Here is a 17648-nt window from a genome sequence, read left to right on the forward strand (position 1 = left end):
CCTTCGTTGTGCACATCGGATACTATTGCTGAGATGGCGCGGTGGTGTAGGATGCCCGAGGGATTGGTTTTCCAGGTTCCCGAGTCTCACGAACGTCCTTGGACGCCTCCGACAGGTTTCAATGCGCTTTTTGAGCATTACTTTACTGAATGCGGTCTTTGGTTCCCTTTGCCGGAATTTTTGATACGTTATTGTGCGAGACGTAGGATTGCCATTTCTCAGCTTTCTGTGGGAGGTATCCGTAATGCGGTCGGTTTGGCGATACTTGGTACCAACTGTGGTATAGAGGTTGACGTGCATTTTCTGGAGGAAGCCACCAAGTTCACAAAAGTTAGAGGTAGTCCGGGATACTTCTACACCAGTGTTAAATCGGGTCATCAGATAATCGTCGGGGCTGAGAAAAAGATTCGTCGTTGGCAACGTTATTTTTTCTTTGTCAAGCGGGACGAGATTTCGTTTGACGATCTCGATGTGTTTTGTGCTACTGAGTGGAATATGTTTCCCGGTAGCTTCATAGTTTCTCACTCATACTTGTTTGATTGCCATTTGACTGGTTTCTGACCCTTTCTTTGTTTTTGTTGGTGTTTGCAGAGCCTGTCGTCCGTTTGCGCGCTCATCCTCCAGGTTTTTTCGATAATCTTAGACAGATCCGAACACTAGGGGCGCTCCATTGGCCTTCGATTACTCAGAGATCTCATGAGTTTCCTGTTGTATCGATTGTTGCTCTCCTTGGTGGTTATTGGGTCGTCACACTTCTGTTTTCCTTTTTAGGTCTACCACGCTTAGGGATGGGAAAAGTTAACACTCGTCTTCCTCGATACGCCGGTCAGTTCAAGAAGGCCGTTGATGCTGGGTCTTCTTCGCGCGTTGTCGATACTGAGGTCGTCGACCCGTCAGCCGGCGGAGGTGCCGATCTGCGAGTTGCGGGAGATTTGAGATTGGCGGAGGTGTCCACTACCCGTGCCGACAAAAGAGCTGCCAAAGTTCCTGCTGTTGTTCCGCGTGCGCAGAAGTCACGTGGCGAGGCTTCTGATGTCCTAGCGATCGTTGTTGCTGACTCTGGGCGTCCTACTCCATCGAGAAAGCGAGCTTCTCATGGTGAGGTGATTGTTCCCGAGCGACACCACTGAGATTGATGATTCATTCTCCTTTTGACGAAGGATGAGTTATTCATCAACAACGCTACTGCTTGCGGTGAGCTCGCTTCCCTCCATGGGTTCTCTCTATGACCCCGAGCTGTATCGGTCGTGGGCTCGGAAACACTTCCAGGTGTGCATTTCTCTTTATGTTCTTGATTGAATTTTCCCAATTATTATCTTGATTCTGTATTTCTTGCATTTCAGGATGGTGGTGGTGTGAATCGCATGGTCGTCTCGTACGAGCGTCGCATTGCCGAGCTGGAGAAGCAACTTGATGATTCTCGTACTTCTGAACCGTCGAGGAGATCGGCTGAGGAGAGTCGTCAGAATCTTGAAAAGGAGCGGGGGATTTCTGCTGTCCTTACGAAGCAAACTGCCAGTTTCAAAAAGCAGGTGGCCGATCTCAAGGCTTTTCTTGACGCTTCCCGCTCTCGTCTAGAGCAGTTCGAGGTTGATCACGCATTTCAGAAGGCGCAGTTGCAGCAGCTGCAAGTGGAGCGACATGGCATCGATGTCGAGATTGCTGGCTACAGGTCTCGTATTGAGAGGATGAGGAAGCATATTATTGACAACAGAGCGGCACAGGAGTCTCTTCTTACTTTGAGCTAGGTGAGCGGCACCTATGATTGTCTTCAGGAGCTGGTGAAGGGTGGTACGGTCATTCCGTCGAAGACTTTGCTCGGTTTGGAGGCTGATGCGAAGATGTGGGAGGACAAGGTCCTTGGTTTCGACATCGCCGACGTTTTGGACAGCGACCTCGAGGCTCTTCCAGAGACTGCGATCGTTCCTACGAACCTTCAGGCGGTGGAGGTTCCCGTGATCGTAGGTGAGGAGGTCGTCATGACAGGGGCACCTGCGGCCTCGGACGCTCAGGTTGCTGCCGAACAGTGACTTGCTTTTGTCTTGTTGTTCTATTAGAACCTATTCCCGTTTTGTATCGGATGTTGAACCGTTTAGGCGGTGTATTTTCTTTTTGAACCTTTGCATTATGACTGGACTTGCTTTATGTGTTGTCTTCTGATTTTATGATATGTGTTCATCATTCTATGGATGTGTTTTTCGAGAATTGCGGTATTGATTTCTTCGCCTCGAAAATTGTACTATTTGTTCTATAAATTAGTCTTCAAGTTGCTCATTTCTCATCATCCTCCTTTCTTGTTTTTAAGATAAATCTCTCCTCTTGATTTTAGAGTAGTTGAGATCGGTCATATGCCTGTGACAACGAGGTCGGCATGGCTGAGGAGGTTGCGAGAGCGGCTCTCTGTGAGGTCCGATGACGTAGTTCGTTCCGAGATGGAGTTTTATCGCGCTTGGATCCAGAGGTTGAGAGCTTACATTCTCGCTACGCGTCGAAAGTTCGAGCGTCATTTCTGGTTTCATCGTGTTGACGGAATTATCGGATATCTTGAAACTATGATCGACAAGGGATTTTTGGTCCCGAAATGGAGATGGGATCGTTTGTTAGAGGAGCGCCCTCGTCGTGAGGCGTCATTGGATGAGGTGGAGATTCCCGTCCTTGAAGCGGGCGATCTCGAGCCTTTTAGGAGCAGGCCCATCGAATGTCGACCCGAGCTTGACGCTTGCCGGAATCGGGTTGACATATTGCGTCGTTACATTATCCAGTTAGAGTGTACGGACCATTTCTTCGTTGAAAGCAACCGTGCTGAGGGGATTCGCTCGTATCTCGAGGAGATGGTTGCTAGGGGTGCGAATGTTCCGGTGGACACGCTGGAAAGTCTGCGGAGGGAGTGCCAGTTTTGGCACGTGAAGATCAGCGAGCTTGAGTTTGATAAACCATCCGATGCCGATCTGGGATTTGAAGACTGAGTTTGCAATTTGAGACTTGTTTGTTCTGTTAGTTTTTTTTTTGTGCCGAATGTGGCTTTTCGTATTAGGCTTTCGATGCCTTGTCCTTGTGTTCTTTTGGATTATGGAATAAGAATGTTCTTGTGTTTTTCCTATCTTTGGTATCGAGTTGTACTTTACGGTGCAAGACGTCTCCTGGCTTATCCTATTACGTGTATCGAATACCAAATGTTTAGGGTGGTAGTCGAGATGAGCTCGTCGTACCTTTTAGGTGCGGCTCTGGTGTCCGGCTTACCCTGTGTGTGCCACGAGGTCGGCAAGATAGTGCAAGTAAGAACTTGGCATATACAAACTTAACCGCCAGCTAGCTGAATGCGATCTGGGTCGGCTTATTTATGCAGATTATTTCACCGCTGCATCCATGAGGGTCGATGTAAGAGCTGGACATCTCGCAAAGACGGACTCGTTCGAGAGAGCTCGTGTGTTTTGATGGGTTGAAACTTTTGTTTTTAATTTTTTTGTATAATTGTGCCTTGTGTCGGGCTGCCTACGTACCCTTAGAAAGGGATCAAGCCATTCATAGTTCATATTACAAAAGGAGAGGTCGGTAGTACGGTCGTTCTAATGGTAATAACGTTTAAGGCTGCCGGAATTCCATGAGCGAGAAATTGGTGTGCCGTCCATGGCGAGCAGCTGGTAGCTGCGTTGAGCTCGGCAGTGTTCTCAAAGTGGTGTGGCTTCACCTTCTTGTTGTAATATTTAGCGGCTTGCTGTTGATAGTTCTGAATTCGAAGAAGTGCCTTGTCGCGTTTTTCTTCGAGAGTGTCGAGGGTATCGAGCGTCATCTTAGTATTGAGAGTAGGATCGTGAACGAGCATTGAGCGTCGTAATGTAGGTACGCCAATTTCCTCTGGTGCAAGGGCTTCCATTCCATGCGCAAGGGAAACGGTGTCCTTCCTGTTGATCGGCGCGGGGAAGTTCGGTGTGACCATAGAACGCCATCAAGCTCGTCGGCCCAGAGACCTTTCTTATCTTCGAGTCGTTTCTTTAGTCCATCAATGATAGTCTTATTAGTCGCCTCGACTTGTCCGTTGCCTTGTGGATAGCGGGGGGTTGACTTGCTCAAACGAATTCTCTACTTCGCGCAAAAACCTTCGAATTGGAGTGAAGTGAACTGCGTGCCATTGTCGGTGACAATCTCATACGGAATTCCGTGCCTACAAATGATGTTTTTCCACACAAGTTTTTGGACTTCGTTTGTTCCGATTTTTGCATAGGCTTCGGCTTCAACCCATTTGGTGAAATAATCCGTCATAATAAGAATTTATTTCTTCTGACGGGATGCAGGGAGAGGTCCAACGATATCCATTGCCCACCTCATAAAGGGGTATGGTGGAGAGGTCGTTCTCAACAGTTTGGTTGGCGCATGGATGATTGGAGCGTGGCGCTGGCATTTCTCGCATCTAGCAACGAATTTCTCGCAGTCGTCGTTCATGGTTGGCCAATAATGACCATTATTGCGTATGCGTTGTGCGAGCACGCGACCTCCGGAGTGATTACCGCCGGAACCTTCGTGAACCTCTCTTATTACATCATTGATTTCCTCAGGACCGACGCAAGTCAAAAGTGCACCAGATGCTGTCCAACGGAAGACGTTACCATCGAGAAGTGTGTAATGCGCGCAGCGAGTCTGAAGACGCCGGGCCTCCCATTTGTCCGAGGGGCGATGTCGTCTGCGTTAAAACAACGGATTTCTTCTTGCCAATCGTGTGGTCCCTTGTGAAGTTCGGGATTGGGTTGGGCGTGCGACGATGATGCTTGTTCTTGAGATGGTGACGATGAAACTTGTTCGTGAGATGGTGACGATTGTTCCTGAGACGACGAAGTTCGTCCTTCTTTGATAGTCGCGGATCCTTGCTCGGCCGAGAACTCAACAGGTGGTACATTTGCCGATGGTTCAACGACGAATAGCGTGAGTATGGGGGTGTCGTCCTCTGTTCTTTGCCTTTTCGAGACTTGATCTCTGAAAGTCTCATGTTCGATAATCTGTTTTTTCTTTTTCTTATCTTGGATATTGGGCTCGACGTGTGCGAGGAGATTGATGCTTGGTCGATCGATGCTCTCGACAGGGATGACTCGGCTGAGGTCGGGATCAGAGGTGGATGCGAGGATGGCCAGAGCGTCGGCCGGTGCGTTTTCACTTCGGGGAATTTTGTTCAGCTCGAATGTCTCAAAATTGTTGGACAGGTCTTAGACGACTCTGAGGTAGGCATCCATGCGGTCGTTCTTCGCCTCGTAGTCGCCGTAAACTGGTGAGTTACCAACTGTGAGTCACAGAAGACTTGTATCTTTTTCACCCCAATTCCACTTGCCAATCGCATTCCGCCGATTAGGGCTTCGTACTCGGCCTCGTTGTTCGAGGCGGGAAAGGCAAGCAAGAACGATTGGTGAAACGAGGTGTATGCCGATCCTGGAGCCGTGTCGAGAGGATGCACCGTCAACGTGCAGTGTCCACTTCTCCTCTCGCGGACAACCGAATTCTAGATCGGGAGGGAGTTCGATCAAGAAATCAGCGAGCACGTGAGACTTTGCACAAGTGCGGTTTTTGTATTCGATGTCGTACTCGCTGAGTTCCACTGCCCATTTCGCCAGGCGGCCCGATTGACTAGGGCTGTGGAGAATGGTTCGGAAGGGTTGGTTGGTTAATATTTCAACACTGTGGGATTGAAAATACGGCCAAAGCTTCCTTGCCGAAATAACTACGGCGTAAGCGAGTTTTTCTAACGTGGGATATCGGAGCTCGGCTCCGTCTAAGCTTTTACTCACATAGAAGACTGGGTGTTGTTCTCCTCTGTCCTCCTTGATTAGTACGCCACTGACCGCCGAGCCGGAGACAGCGATGTACACATATAGAGTTTCGCCCTAATCGGGCTTTGCTAGGACAGGGGGAGTAGCTAGGTAGTGCTTGAGTTCTTGGAAAGCAGACTCGCACTTATCATCCCATTCGAACTTCTTGTTGCTACGAAGCAACTGGTAGAATGATAGACACTTATCGGTAGATCGTGAAATAAATCTGTTCAGAGCAGCGATCCGCCCGGTGAGGCGTTGAACTTCTCGGTTGTTGCGTGGAGATGGGAGGTTGGTAAGCGCCGAAATTTGTTTCGGGTTAGCTTCGATACCTCTCTTCGTGACGATGTATCCTAAGAATTCTCCAGAAGTCACGCCGACAAGCACTTGGCTGGGGTTTAGCACTTCAAAACACTGAGCGAGATGCAAGACGTGATCAGCAGCTCGGGTTGACTTGACCAGCATATCATCGATGTAAACTTTCATGGTTCGTCCGAGCTGCTCGGCAAACACGCGGTTAACGAGGCGCTGATAGGTTGCACCAGCGTTTTTTAGGCCAAATGGCATAACCTTGTAATAGTAGGTTCCTTGATCGGTGATGAAGGCCGTTTTCTCCTTATCGTTCTTGTGCATCATAATCTGGTTGTATCCTGAGTACGCATCCATGAACGACAAAAGTTCGTTCCCCACGGTTGCCTCGACTAGTTGGTCGATTCGCGGTAGGTAAATCAACGCACACCCGCCACTTGCCGTTCTTTTTCTTTACCACGACTGGATTGCTCAGCTAGTCGGGATACTTAACCTCACGGATGGATCCAGCCTCGAGCAATTTTTTGACTTCTTCGTTAACGGCGGCGGTACGCTCTAGACCGAGCTTTCGTCGCCTTTGTTTGATCGGCTTGAACGTCAAGTCCACATTGAGCTCGTGGCAGATTATGTTTGGGTCGATGTCGGTCATACTGCTCATGCTCCATGCAAAGGTTGTTGCGTTCTGGCACAAGAACTTTACGAGCTCGCCCTTGATTGGTTGTGGTAGGTCGGTGTAACGCCCGCGATCCTGAATAGGATCGTAGGTCGTGGCTTGGTCCGGGATGGTAGGGAGTTCTCGGACAAGTCGAGGAGGAGCTACACGTTAGCTCGGTCAATGGGGAAAACGAGTCAAGTATGGGACAAAGATTGGTCAGCTCCGGACAGCTCCCGGCCAGCTCCGAACAGCTCCCAGCCAGCTGCGGTCACCTCGGCCAGCTAGTGCGAGCTCGTCCAGCTGCCAGGAAGCTCAACCCAGCTCGACCTAGCTCGACCAGCTTGACGAGAGTGAACAGTCCACTGGCCAGCTGGGAGCTCAGGACCGTAAGGAAACGGCCAAACGGACATGGCCGAACGGGTATAGCGAGCGTACATGAGCGAACAGGAACGAATGAACGGATTCGTCCGGAGGGTGCTTTTTGGGGCCAAAACCGTGGCCCAGGACCCTATATAAAGGGGACGTTCCTCTCATACCAAGGATTATCGGAAACAGAAAAAAACACCAAAAACTCGAGAGTACGAGTAAAGATCAGGAAGAAGGATCCGATGAATAGAGAGTTCAGCGAGAAAGGTAAGAGGGTCGGAAGTACGGTACAGTACCGTCCTTATGGACTCTGGGTAATGGGGTAGTTGCATCAAACATGAGCATAATTAATGCTTCGGTTGGTCCGGTTGGTCTGGGTAATGGGGTAGTTGCATCAAACATGAGCATAATTAATGCTTCGGTTAAACATGAGCATTGTTTAAAGGAACGGGAGAACCTCTCCGGCCATAGATGGTCGGGGATGGGGTCTTTCAGTCGGCCCCGATTCCCACACATCGAGTTGCATCGGAAGAGTCGATGTTTACTTGGATGATTGATTCAGAGTTAGGGTGAACACGACTATCTGGCTGCTCGGCTGAGTCCGAAATGGTGAATTTCCTGGCGTGGCGTTATTGTCGCACAATGATGAAGCAGGTTCTTGCTACCAGCGGTTCCCCTTGTAGTGTAAATATTCCTCTAGGAGTTGGGAACTTTACGCACTGGAGGTAAGTTGACGCCACAGCCTTCATCTTATGCAGCCAAGGAGTACCGAGGATGACGTTGGATACGATCGGCTTGTCGACGATAGCAAAGTTGATGCAATGCATCGTCCCACCCACATAAACTGGTAGCATGATCGTGCCTTCCGTCATCACCGTGTCACCGTCGTATCCGGTGAGAGGTTGAACATCGTGCTCAGTGGTCCGCAGGTTGATTTCCATTTGAATGAGCACGTCTTTGAAAATGACATTTATCGAACTACCTATGTCGATCAAGATTTTGGTAACCATGCTTTCGCCGAACTCCATCTCGACCACCAGTGGGTCGTTATGAGGCCCAGGTAGACCTGATGCGTCGGCCTCTGTGAACACGATTGGATCGGAGTTCGTAGTAGGTGGCGTGCTTTGAGCTAACCATCCTCGCTTGACCTCTAGTCCCCGTCGATAAGCTTTGATAGAACGGACCGAGTCTCGGCAAGTCGCTAGACCACCCATGATCATGTTTATTCTTCGGCGTGGAGCCGGAGCGTTCGCATCCTCAGTTCGCTCGGGATTCCTTTTATGGGTTGATGGGGGGCGGTGGTAAGGTTTCGGGTCTCGGTTGTGGCGCGGGGGCGGTGTTATATTGCTTGCTTGGGTTTTCGTTCTCAGGATTGAAGAAATGGTTATCCCTGTGAACAGCTATTTGTCGTCGCTCGAGATCGACGTCAATTTGGCCTTCTTTAAATTTGTCGAGCAATATTTGTTGGAGAGTGCGGCACTCTTCTGTTGAGTGTCCTGCTCGCTTGTGGTATTCGCAATATTTGTTGCCACCATTTCCTGATGGGTCTCGGACCCACTTGTTATTCCAGGGCCTTGATGAAGATGCCTTGGGGTCTTGATTACTAACTGCAAACTTTTGGACTTTCTTTCCTTTGTCCAACTTATCGGCGTATTCTTTGTCAAAGTGTTGACGAGGCTCGTGATGCTCGTCTTGTGCCTTCTCTTTTCCTTTGGACGATTTGGGGGCCGGGGGTTCTGGACGGTTTGTCCTCGATGCCTTCTCTTCGTCTAACTCTATATATCTGTTAGCACGGTGTAGTGCGTCATCCAGAGTCAGAGGCTCGTGTATTATTATGTCCTCCCTAAATCGGGAGCCGTGAGCGAGAGCATTTTGGAGAGCTGATATTGCCGTGTCGTCGGCAATCGAGAGCTTCGAGATGATTCTTTTAAACCTCTCCATGAAGTCTCGGAGAGATTCGTCGTTTCGCTGGAACATGTTCCAGAGATCGGCGTTCGACGCACCTCGAATCATGAATGTAGAGTGATGTTGGAGAAAAACGATGGTAAGGTCGTGATAGCTCCCTATCGAGTTCGGCGGGAGCCGGGAGAACCACCCTAGAGCCTCATGGGCTAAATTCTCAACGAATAGCTGGCAGCAGCCAGCTTCATACTCTTCGTCACTGAAATGAGCTCGGCTGATTGCAAAACTCATTGACGTTAAAAATGGTTTCGGATCGTCTAATCCGTTGTACGGGGTGAACTTAAACTTGTTTACGTAACGGACTTGAATGCGAGAGATTCGTGCCGTAAACGGTGAGCGCTGGACTTCTTCGAGCACTCGATCGAGGTTGGGAGCAGAGCTCGTGGCTCGATGGACTCTGGAAGAGAGTTCGTGGACCATCGCCTCTAGGCGTCGTATGGTTTCATCCTTGAGATCGGCCTCGGGCTGTTGGATCGGTAGTGTTGGAGTCGGCAGGCTACCGCTCCTTTGGTCTTGGCCGTCTCGCAGCTCCTCATTTGGCTCCTCTCTAATGCGTCGATCAACGGATCCTACGATAATGGACGTCGGGCAGCGTCTGTGGCCGTCGTATCGGTCCTCCACAGATGGCTGCGCTGGGGGAGGATTCTCGTTCTCGCCGGCAGGACTGCTGTCGTTTTGGCGCTCGCCCCTCCTCCGTTGTTTTGTTGAAGTTTTCACTGGGGTTCGTCATGACTTTTGAGACTTCGAAGAAGTGAGGATCGTCGGTTTTGATTCGTCAAAAAAAACGCTTTACTCTTGCCCCATGGTGGGCGCCAATTGTTTGTACCGGGGATTGCACAACTTAAACAAATAAAGATTTTGTGGGAAAGAGCGAGCAAGTTCTTTTATTAATCGGGGAAAACGTGAGATCGTCACTTAAAACAAGTCGGGATAGAGCTTGTTAGTTCACAAGCGAACTAGCAAGCTTAAAGTGACGAACTGAAAACAAGAATGAATTATACGAAAGACAATAACAGTTTTCGATGCAAAGTATTGCTCTGTAGGTATTGTCCGCGGGTCAGGATGGTGATCCCAATAAATGCTTTCTCCTTTTATAGGGGACTGTTGACCTAGGGACGTCTAGGGTTTTCGTCGTGAATTCCCGAGATTGCCCTTTGCGGGAATTAGTGACTTGCTCCCAATCTTATCGGGCCGAGATTGTAATTAATTAATATTGTTGGGTCGAGTGGCATATTGGGCGTAGCCCATATCCAACAATGTCTATAATAATATGTGACTTGCGTTGTAAGACAGCAATACCCTAACGTTTACTCAAATCTCTCTCCACAGTCACACTTCTACAACATCACACACACACACACACACAAAAAAATCCTTTTCGAGAGTAATTAAATTCTATAGATCAACATACAACGGTGATCACAGGACAATACCTTTTCAGTGTCGACCATGCTTTAAAACATCTTCGTTTTACCGCATTAATTTAGAAGAAACAAAAGAAAAACCAAAAGGGCATCTCAGGTTCCTTAAAGCTTGAAACTCCGATACACAGTGTATCATACACTTTTATACTATTAAAACCGCAATAGTCAATATTGTGAACTTCGTAAATTAAACGAAACATATTTTCTTAATCACTTTTGATGAATATATCATTGTTATAAACCAATTCTAGAGAATGTTCTAAGACACATTAAGAAAAATTATTCATGTGGCGACGATAAATACGTAAGACTGATCAAATTTAATGTTACCAAGAATTAATCTTTAATCTCGATAAATAAAACTTGCATGTGATCAAGAAATCAGTTATACACGTAGATATGGTTGTGTCAGAAGTAACTCTAAAACCTCTGATAACAAAAAGGAAAACAAAGTCAAGAAGGAATGACACTGCTTCAGGCTATTTTTCTTGCTTTGAAAATCAAAGCAACATCCATCGTTATTTATACTTAAAACATACACTTGTGTAACATCCATCGTTACTCCTATGACACAGACTCGTGGAATTTCCATCATTACTCCTAAAACTTGCATGTGATCAAGAAATGATGGACAAGAAATCAGTTATCAACATATATATGGTTGTGTCATAAGTAACACTCTAAAAAGCTCTTAACAATAAAAAAACAAACAAATTAAGTCAATAAGAACACTGCTTTAGCTTATTTTTCTTACTTTGGAAATCAACCTTATTTACACCTAAAACATACACTTGTAGAACATCCATCGACCATCATTACTCCTAAAACATAGACTCGTGGAATGTCCATCCTTACTCCTAAAGCATGGGCTCGTGGAGTGTCCATCATTACTCCGAAAGTTCCATATATATATATATATATATATATATATACATATATTTAGTTGTTCATATTGATATATATACATATATATATTTAGTTTTTACGTTTTTTATACTCCCTATGTTTCACAAAGAGTGTCATTTTGACACTTTTTTCTTGTTACATAAAAAATGTCATTTATGATTCCAATGCAAATTTGAAGATTCAATTTTTTTTTATTCTTATTATTTAAACTTATTATTTAGAAAGAGAAAAAACTTTAGTGTATTTATAAAAGGTAAAACAGAAATTTAAACAATTTTCTTAATATGTGTTCATTATGTCAAAATGATACTTTTTATAAAACAGATGGAGTATATTGCTTATGTTTTGCTCATCGTTGCTTATGTTTTGCTTATATTTTGCTTATTTTAATTGTTTATTTATATTTGAAGGTAAACTGAATATCACCAAAGAACCAACTATTTTACTATACAAATTTAAACATGTAACATTACTAATTATGAGAAATGTTTTTTTTTTGATACATTAGTTTATATTGAAGTAACTAAGTACTTACTAGATTTTACAATAGCAATGTAGTAGTTTATTAGTATTTTTTTTATTAATTATAAAATTTGTTACAACACCAGTTATGCAAAAAAATTGTAATTAGTTGTTAATCAGTTATTACACAAGAATGGTGTGTCGATCATATAAATATATTCTCTCTGTAGTTGCTGATTTGCTACAACAATAAGTGACTTCTAATGTGTCATTAATGAACTACATGTTATCACATACAACCGTTACAACTTTCATTTTTAATTTGTATCAATTTATCCCAAATACAAGCAACACTACAGTTATGATAATTTGTTTAAACTTTTTGAGTTTATTTTTTAAACAGTTTGTACAATTAAAAAATTGATACAAATAAATTTGTAGATACATATCACAACTAATTAATTGATTTGAATAAACAGTTTGAACAGTGTAATAAACAAATTGTTTTAACTTTTTTTAATGTAATATATAATGACATGAATTATAATTAATGTTAACTAATAAGAGTGATTAGCTAAATTGTGGCTCCAGCTTTCTGGCGACGACATGTCAACATAATTTTCAAGAATGCTTCTCTATCAATATAGATAGGGAATGAAACACTCAAACTCGTGTTTACCTTATTTGGATAATGAAACGGTTTAACATTTATTCATATCAATTAATTAGTTGTAATAGGAGCTACAAATTTTTATGTATCTAATGATTATGCGGGTTTAATTAGTAGTAGATGCATACATATATATATATACATGCATATATCTTACTTTGATTTTAGTGAATTGAATATTTACAAAAGATAATAAATCTGAATTTTGAGAAACAATGTATCAAAATTGAATGGATATCATTAAAAAAATTGCAATTCACTATTCAGATCTGGTTTTGTTTTTCACCTTTTTTTTTGTCAAACTTAGGTGGCAAACATAAAAGATATAAGTTACAAAAGGCAAAAATATTAATTGAAAATAGACTAAAATTTTAAAAATTAAAGAAATAGATCATTTTGTTTATATTTAGTGTTAAGAATTTAACTTTAAGGGGTAAAGGTTTAGTATTTGTGATTTAAGGGTTACACTATTTAAAGATCTTATAATTCAATTTTTGAGTGAAATAAGATATTAAGTTTTTAAGGTTTAAAAGTAAAGTTTAAAGATTTAGATTTATACTATTTGGTTAAGTTTAAACATTTAGATTTATACTATTTATAATTCTTAACTTTTATATAAAACTTTGACTATTTTGAAAATTTCCCTTTTTAATTTGAGTGAAATAATTAGTTTGGCATAATTAATAAACCAAATACATATAATATAGAAAACACTTTTATTAAGATATCTACCATTTATTTTTCTCTGACCCAATTCAATGGACAATCAACAATGGTTAAGTTATCTCCCCATAAATACCACACTTTACATTTTAAACCCCATTTCTCATACAAAGAAACAAAATGGAGGCTAGAACGTTTACTCTCCCTTTCTTCCTCATGATTTTCATATCTTCTCACTTTTCACTTTCAACTTCTAGAAGGATCTTAAACGATCAATACGGCTTCTTATCATCTGCGAGTTTGTCGAGCCTAAATGCAAAGATGCTCATCAGTTCATTCAATCTAACGCCTAAGTATGACGTCAATGTCATCCCAAAAGGTAGTCCCGACGCTCCAAGACTCGTTGAGAGCCAAATTGATTTTCCAACGACATTTGGTGTCCAAAACGTTTCTGGGGGTCCTTCTGTCCAACAGTTTGGCCACTATGCTGGCTATTACAGCCTCCCTCATTCAAAATCAGCCAAGTAAAACCCTTAACCGGTTCAAATTAGTTTTTTTTTCGAATCATGTTTTGCTCTAATCGTGTTTAGTTTACTAGTTAGTATTGATATGAACGCTTTGAACTGAATTTTTTTTTTCTTTGTTGTGTTTGATGATTTTGGTTTCACAGGATGTTCTATTTCTTCTTTGAGTCACGAAACAGCAGTACCGATCCGGTTGTGATCTGGTTATCAGGTGGACCGGGTTGCAGTAGCAGTGTTGCTATGTTCTATGAGAATGGTCCGTTCAAGATCTCTGATGATTTCTCTCTCTCTTGGAATGATTTTGGTTGGGACAAGGTTTGTCTGGTTCATTAATTTTTTTTATTTCTTACACAAGAAACATGTTTATCTACGACAAAAAGATAAACATAATTTTCTTCTTAATATTGTTTTAATAGGTATCCAATTTAATCTACGTAGATCAGCCAGTTGGAACTGGTTTCTCTTACACATCCGACAAAAGCGATCTCCGGCATGACGAGGCTGGTGTAAGCAATGTCCTTTACGATTTCTTACAGGTTCGATTGTTATTGGTATTCCCATTTTTGTTATAAGAATTGTTATTGAAATTGTAGTGACTTGGGTTATATCTTTGAATTTTGGTAGGCTTTTTTCAAAGAGCATCCAAAATTTGTAAAGAATGATTTCTATATTACCGGTGAATCGTATGCTGGTCATTACATTCCGGCTTTCGCTTCACGTGTTCACAGTGGAAACAAAAAAAAGGAAGGAATTCCAATCAACCTTAAGGTTAGTTGATGCATGAGGTTTCTAAGAAATTTAGAATTTTATTAATTTTGTATTTATTATTTGTGAAAATATACCAGTTTAACACAAATTTGGCAACTAATTGCTAGATTAACACTCTACCCTATCCAATAACTAGAATGACACCATTTTTATGTAAAATGACTAAAAACCCAGAAATTTTGTTTTTTTTTTAATTTTTTTTGAACAAAAACGAAAAACCTAAAAATTATAGTGTTTAATATTTTGATTTAAAATATGATTAATTCAAAATATAAAATGATTAAAAGGATGATGTTTATTTTTTAATATAATATATAAAAATAAAATATGATTTAAAATATATGTATAAAAATAATATACAAATTGTTTATAAAAATATTATGTATAAAGATATGATGTAAAAATATGAAGTTTAAGACTATATAGTTTAAATAAGTTTTATAAAAAATATAATGTATGAAATTATAACTAAAAAATAATGTATATAAAAAATGTTAAAATAAGATTTATGAAAATATAATATAATATATAAAAATATGATTTTGAATATGATGTTAATTTTTTAATATGATTTAGGAAAATGAAAATGTATAAAATATGCTTTAAATATATGATTTTAAAAAAATATGATTCATAATATGATTTATAAAAATATAATTAATAACAATATTACTGAAAAATTATAACTTAAAATAAATCTGTTGTCACTGTATTTACATTTTACATCTAATTAATCTGTTATCAAACACCAGAATTTTGGAGGAAAACAAAAAAACTGTTATAACATAAACAAATCTGCCATAACATCTGATATTCACATAGGTCTGTCATAAAAAATCTGTCATACAAAAATAAATTGGTTGTGCAAAAATAAATCTGACATAGACAAATAAATCTGTCACAACTAGTCCGACAGATTTTTGAAAATATTTTAATTTTCTTAAAAAAAAATTCTGGGAGGGTAAATTTGACTTTATTTGTTTTCCTAACAAAGCAAAAAGGGTATTTTAAGCAAAAAAATAACTCATATAACCCTCACATTTTATGAGTTATTTTAGTAATAAGCTCTTAATTTGGTTCAATCTAGTTTTTCTCCCTTATTATTTTAATCGAGTTTTTCTTTCTATGTTTTTTTTTACATAAGGGTGTTGTTTTAATATTCAAACACATGTGAGGAATTAAATTAAAATTTATGGACTAATCTTGGTTTAAATCAGGGTTTTGCGATTGGTAATGGTCTAACCAATCCAGAAATCCAATATGCTGCGTATGGAGACTATGCAAATGAAATTGATTACTGAATCTGATTACGAGGGTATCAAACAAGACTACGTCGAGTGTCAAAGTCTCATCAAAAAATGCAGTAATTTCAATATATAGCACTCTTCTAAAATTTGTTAGATATACTGTTCGAGTTAAAAGATTTTGATCTTTTATGAAAATATCTTATTTTTTGAATATCAGATCTTGATGGTGGTTTAGCTTGTAAATCTGCTTTTGAAGTTTGCGACATCATCTTATCTACGATATTAGCAGTAAAAACAGGCACAAATGTAAGCATCAAAAACCTCAAATTGATTTTTCTTTATATATATATATATATATATATTTTAATTTCCTTTACAAGATTTGACTTTTTTTTTTGAAGTACTACGACGTGAGGAAGAAATGTGTTGGAGAATTGTGTTATGATTTTTCGAAGATGGAAACATTCTTGAACAAAGAAAACGTACGAAAAGCCTTGTAGAGTAGGAGACATCGAATTTGTGTCGTGTAGTAGAACAGTTTATGATGCAATGACAAAGGATTGGATGATTAATCTTGAGGTCAAGATCCCCGATCTTGTCAATGATGGAATGAACCTACTAATTTATGCCGGAGAATATGATTTCATTTGCAATTGGCTTGGTGAGATTGATCAGATATTTTGGTCTCCATATTTTTTTTATATATAAATTTTATGGTTTCGGAACTGACAATGGTTTTTTTCTAGGTTTATAGTTCAAAATTGTGTTATACTATCAATTCTGGTTCATAATATGAGTCATAATGATTTTACATTTTGGTACTTTCCCAGTTTATTCTTATTCAATCTAGTTTAATAAATTGATTGATTTTCTTGGTTATACAGGAAACTCTAGGTGGGTTGACCAGATGAATTGGTTAGGCCAAAAGGATTTCAAATCAGCAAAAAATGTACCATTCTTGGTAGATGGTAAAGAAGCCGGTTTACTGAAACATTACGGTCCTCTAACTTTTATTAAGGTATATCTGAAAACCATTGAAGTAAAACTATTATTGATGTAACACAACTAAACTAGCCTTCGTATGTTTTTTGAAGGTTCATGATGCTGGCCACATGGTTCCGATGGATCAGCCGAAAGCCTCTATGCAAATGCTTATGCATTGGATGAAAGGAAAGCTTAGTCGTACTCCGAGAGTTGGTCCATGATTTTTATGTATAGAACATTTCATTTCAAAACAATGTGATCTTGATGATTAATCTTGATTAGTTATTTTGGGATTGTTGCAATGATATCAAATTTTTCAACCTTTGAACTTTTGTTTTTATTTGCGCAAAAAAAAGAAAAATATTTTTTTGTTGCAATAAATCCAACGACTCCTCTCGTCACTAATGCTATAATCCATCTTTACTTTTTCAGCCTCGCGAACTACTATCAACAACTATAATCAACAAGTTCCTTATTTATCCCCATACACGAGTAGAGCTTTAAGAGGGTTTATACAATTTAAAGCTTTTTCTCGTCAAACATGAAAATTGACTATAAAGATGTGTATGTTGTTAACACCCATTTGTCACTAACCTCGACCGTCTTTAATGTTAGGTTAGAAAGAAAAGAAAAAACATATTCAATTTTGCATGTTTAGACTTATCTACTATCTATAACACCCTGGCAGTCCAACCGCATATTATTGGTTTTACAAATTCCTTAATAACTAAAGTTTTCATGTGTTCAAAATTGACATAGACCAATCACATATTAAAATTTGGCTCTATTTTCATGTTATTATAATAAGTAATATGTTAGAGTATATACATATTATTAGAGATATATTGGTTGGTAGATATTGGTTATATTAAAACAAAAATTAAAATTAAAATTTATACAATTTGTTCCATTTTTA

At 40.7% G+C, this 17648-nt stretch overlaps 2 protein-coding genes and 1 pseudogene across 3 annotated transcripts; 1 reads left to right on the forward strand and 2 right to left on the reverse strand.

Moving 5' to 3' along the window:
- Positions 1-7751: 7751 nt before the first annotated feature.
- Positions 7752-8336, reverse strand: LOC104738115 (uncharacterized). The gene has a single exon (XM_010458346.2). It carries the CDS (start codon positions 8334-8336, stop codon positions 7752-7754), a length of 585 nt encoding a protein of 194 aa, XP_010456648.2.
- Positions 8337-8400: 64 nt separating this feature from the next.
- Positions 8401-9504, reverse strand: LOC104738116 (uncharacterized). The gene is made up of 2 exons (XM_019234541.2): positions 9254-9504; positions 8401-9181 (listed from the first exon to the last, which is right to left on the reverse strand). The coding sequence occupies exons 1-2, from the start codon at positions 9502-9504 to the stop codon at positions 8401-8403; spliced, it is 1032 nt and encodes a 343-aa protein (XP_019090086.2).
- A 3819-nt stretch (positions 9505-13323) lies between these two features.
- LOC104738117 (serine carboxypeptidase-like 47) lies at positions 13324-17054 on the forward strand (annotated as a pseudogene). The gene is made up of 9 exons (XR_015577607.1): positions 13324-13733; positions 13880-14048; positions 14150-14269; positions 14358-14501; positions 15719-15864; positions 15966-16054; positions 16150-16409; positions 16633-16766; positions 16843-17054. The product of XR_015577607.1 is annotated as a serine carboxypeptidase-like 47 (transcript).
- The last annotated feature ends 594 nt before the right edge of the window (positions 17055-17648 follow it).

This window comes from Camelina sativa, chromosome 13 (genome assembly GCF_030686135.1).
Source record: "Camelina sativa cultivar CO46 ecotype springtype chromosome 13, ASM3068613v1".
In the NCBI taxonomy this organism is placed as follows: Eukaryota; Viridiplantae; Streptophyta; class Magnoliopsida; order Brassicales; family Brassicaceae; genus Camelina; species Camelina sativa.

What these genes read in the sequence shown, in the direction of transcription:
- LOC104738115 (XM_010458346.2), bottom strand. Translation starts at nt 8,336, where the DNA reads ATGGGTGGTCTAGCGACTTGCCGAGACTCGGTCCGTTCTATCAAAGCT.
- LOC104738116 (XM_019234541.2), bottom strand. Translation starts at nt 9,504, where the DNA reads ATGGTCCACGAACTCTCTTCCAGAGTCCATCGAGCCACGAGCTCTGCT. An exon ending in TATGAAGCTGGCTGCTGCCA is followed by an intron (nt 9,182 to 9,253) that starts GCTATTCGTTGA and finishes CTCGATAGGGAG; the next exon opens with CTATCACGACCTTACCATCG.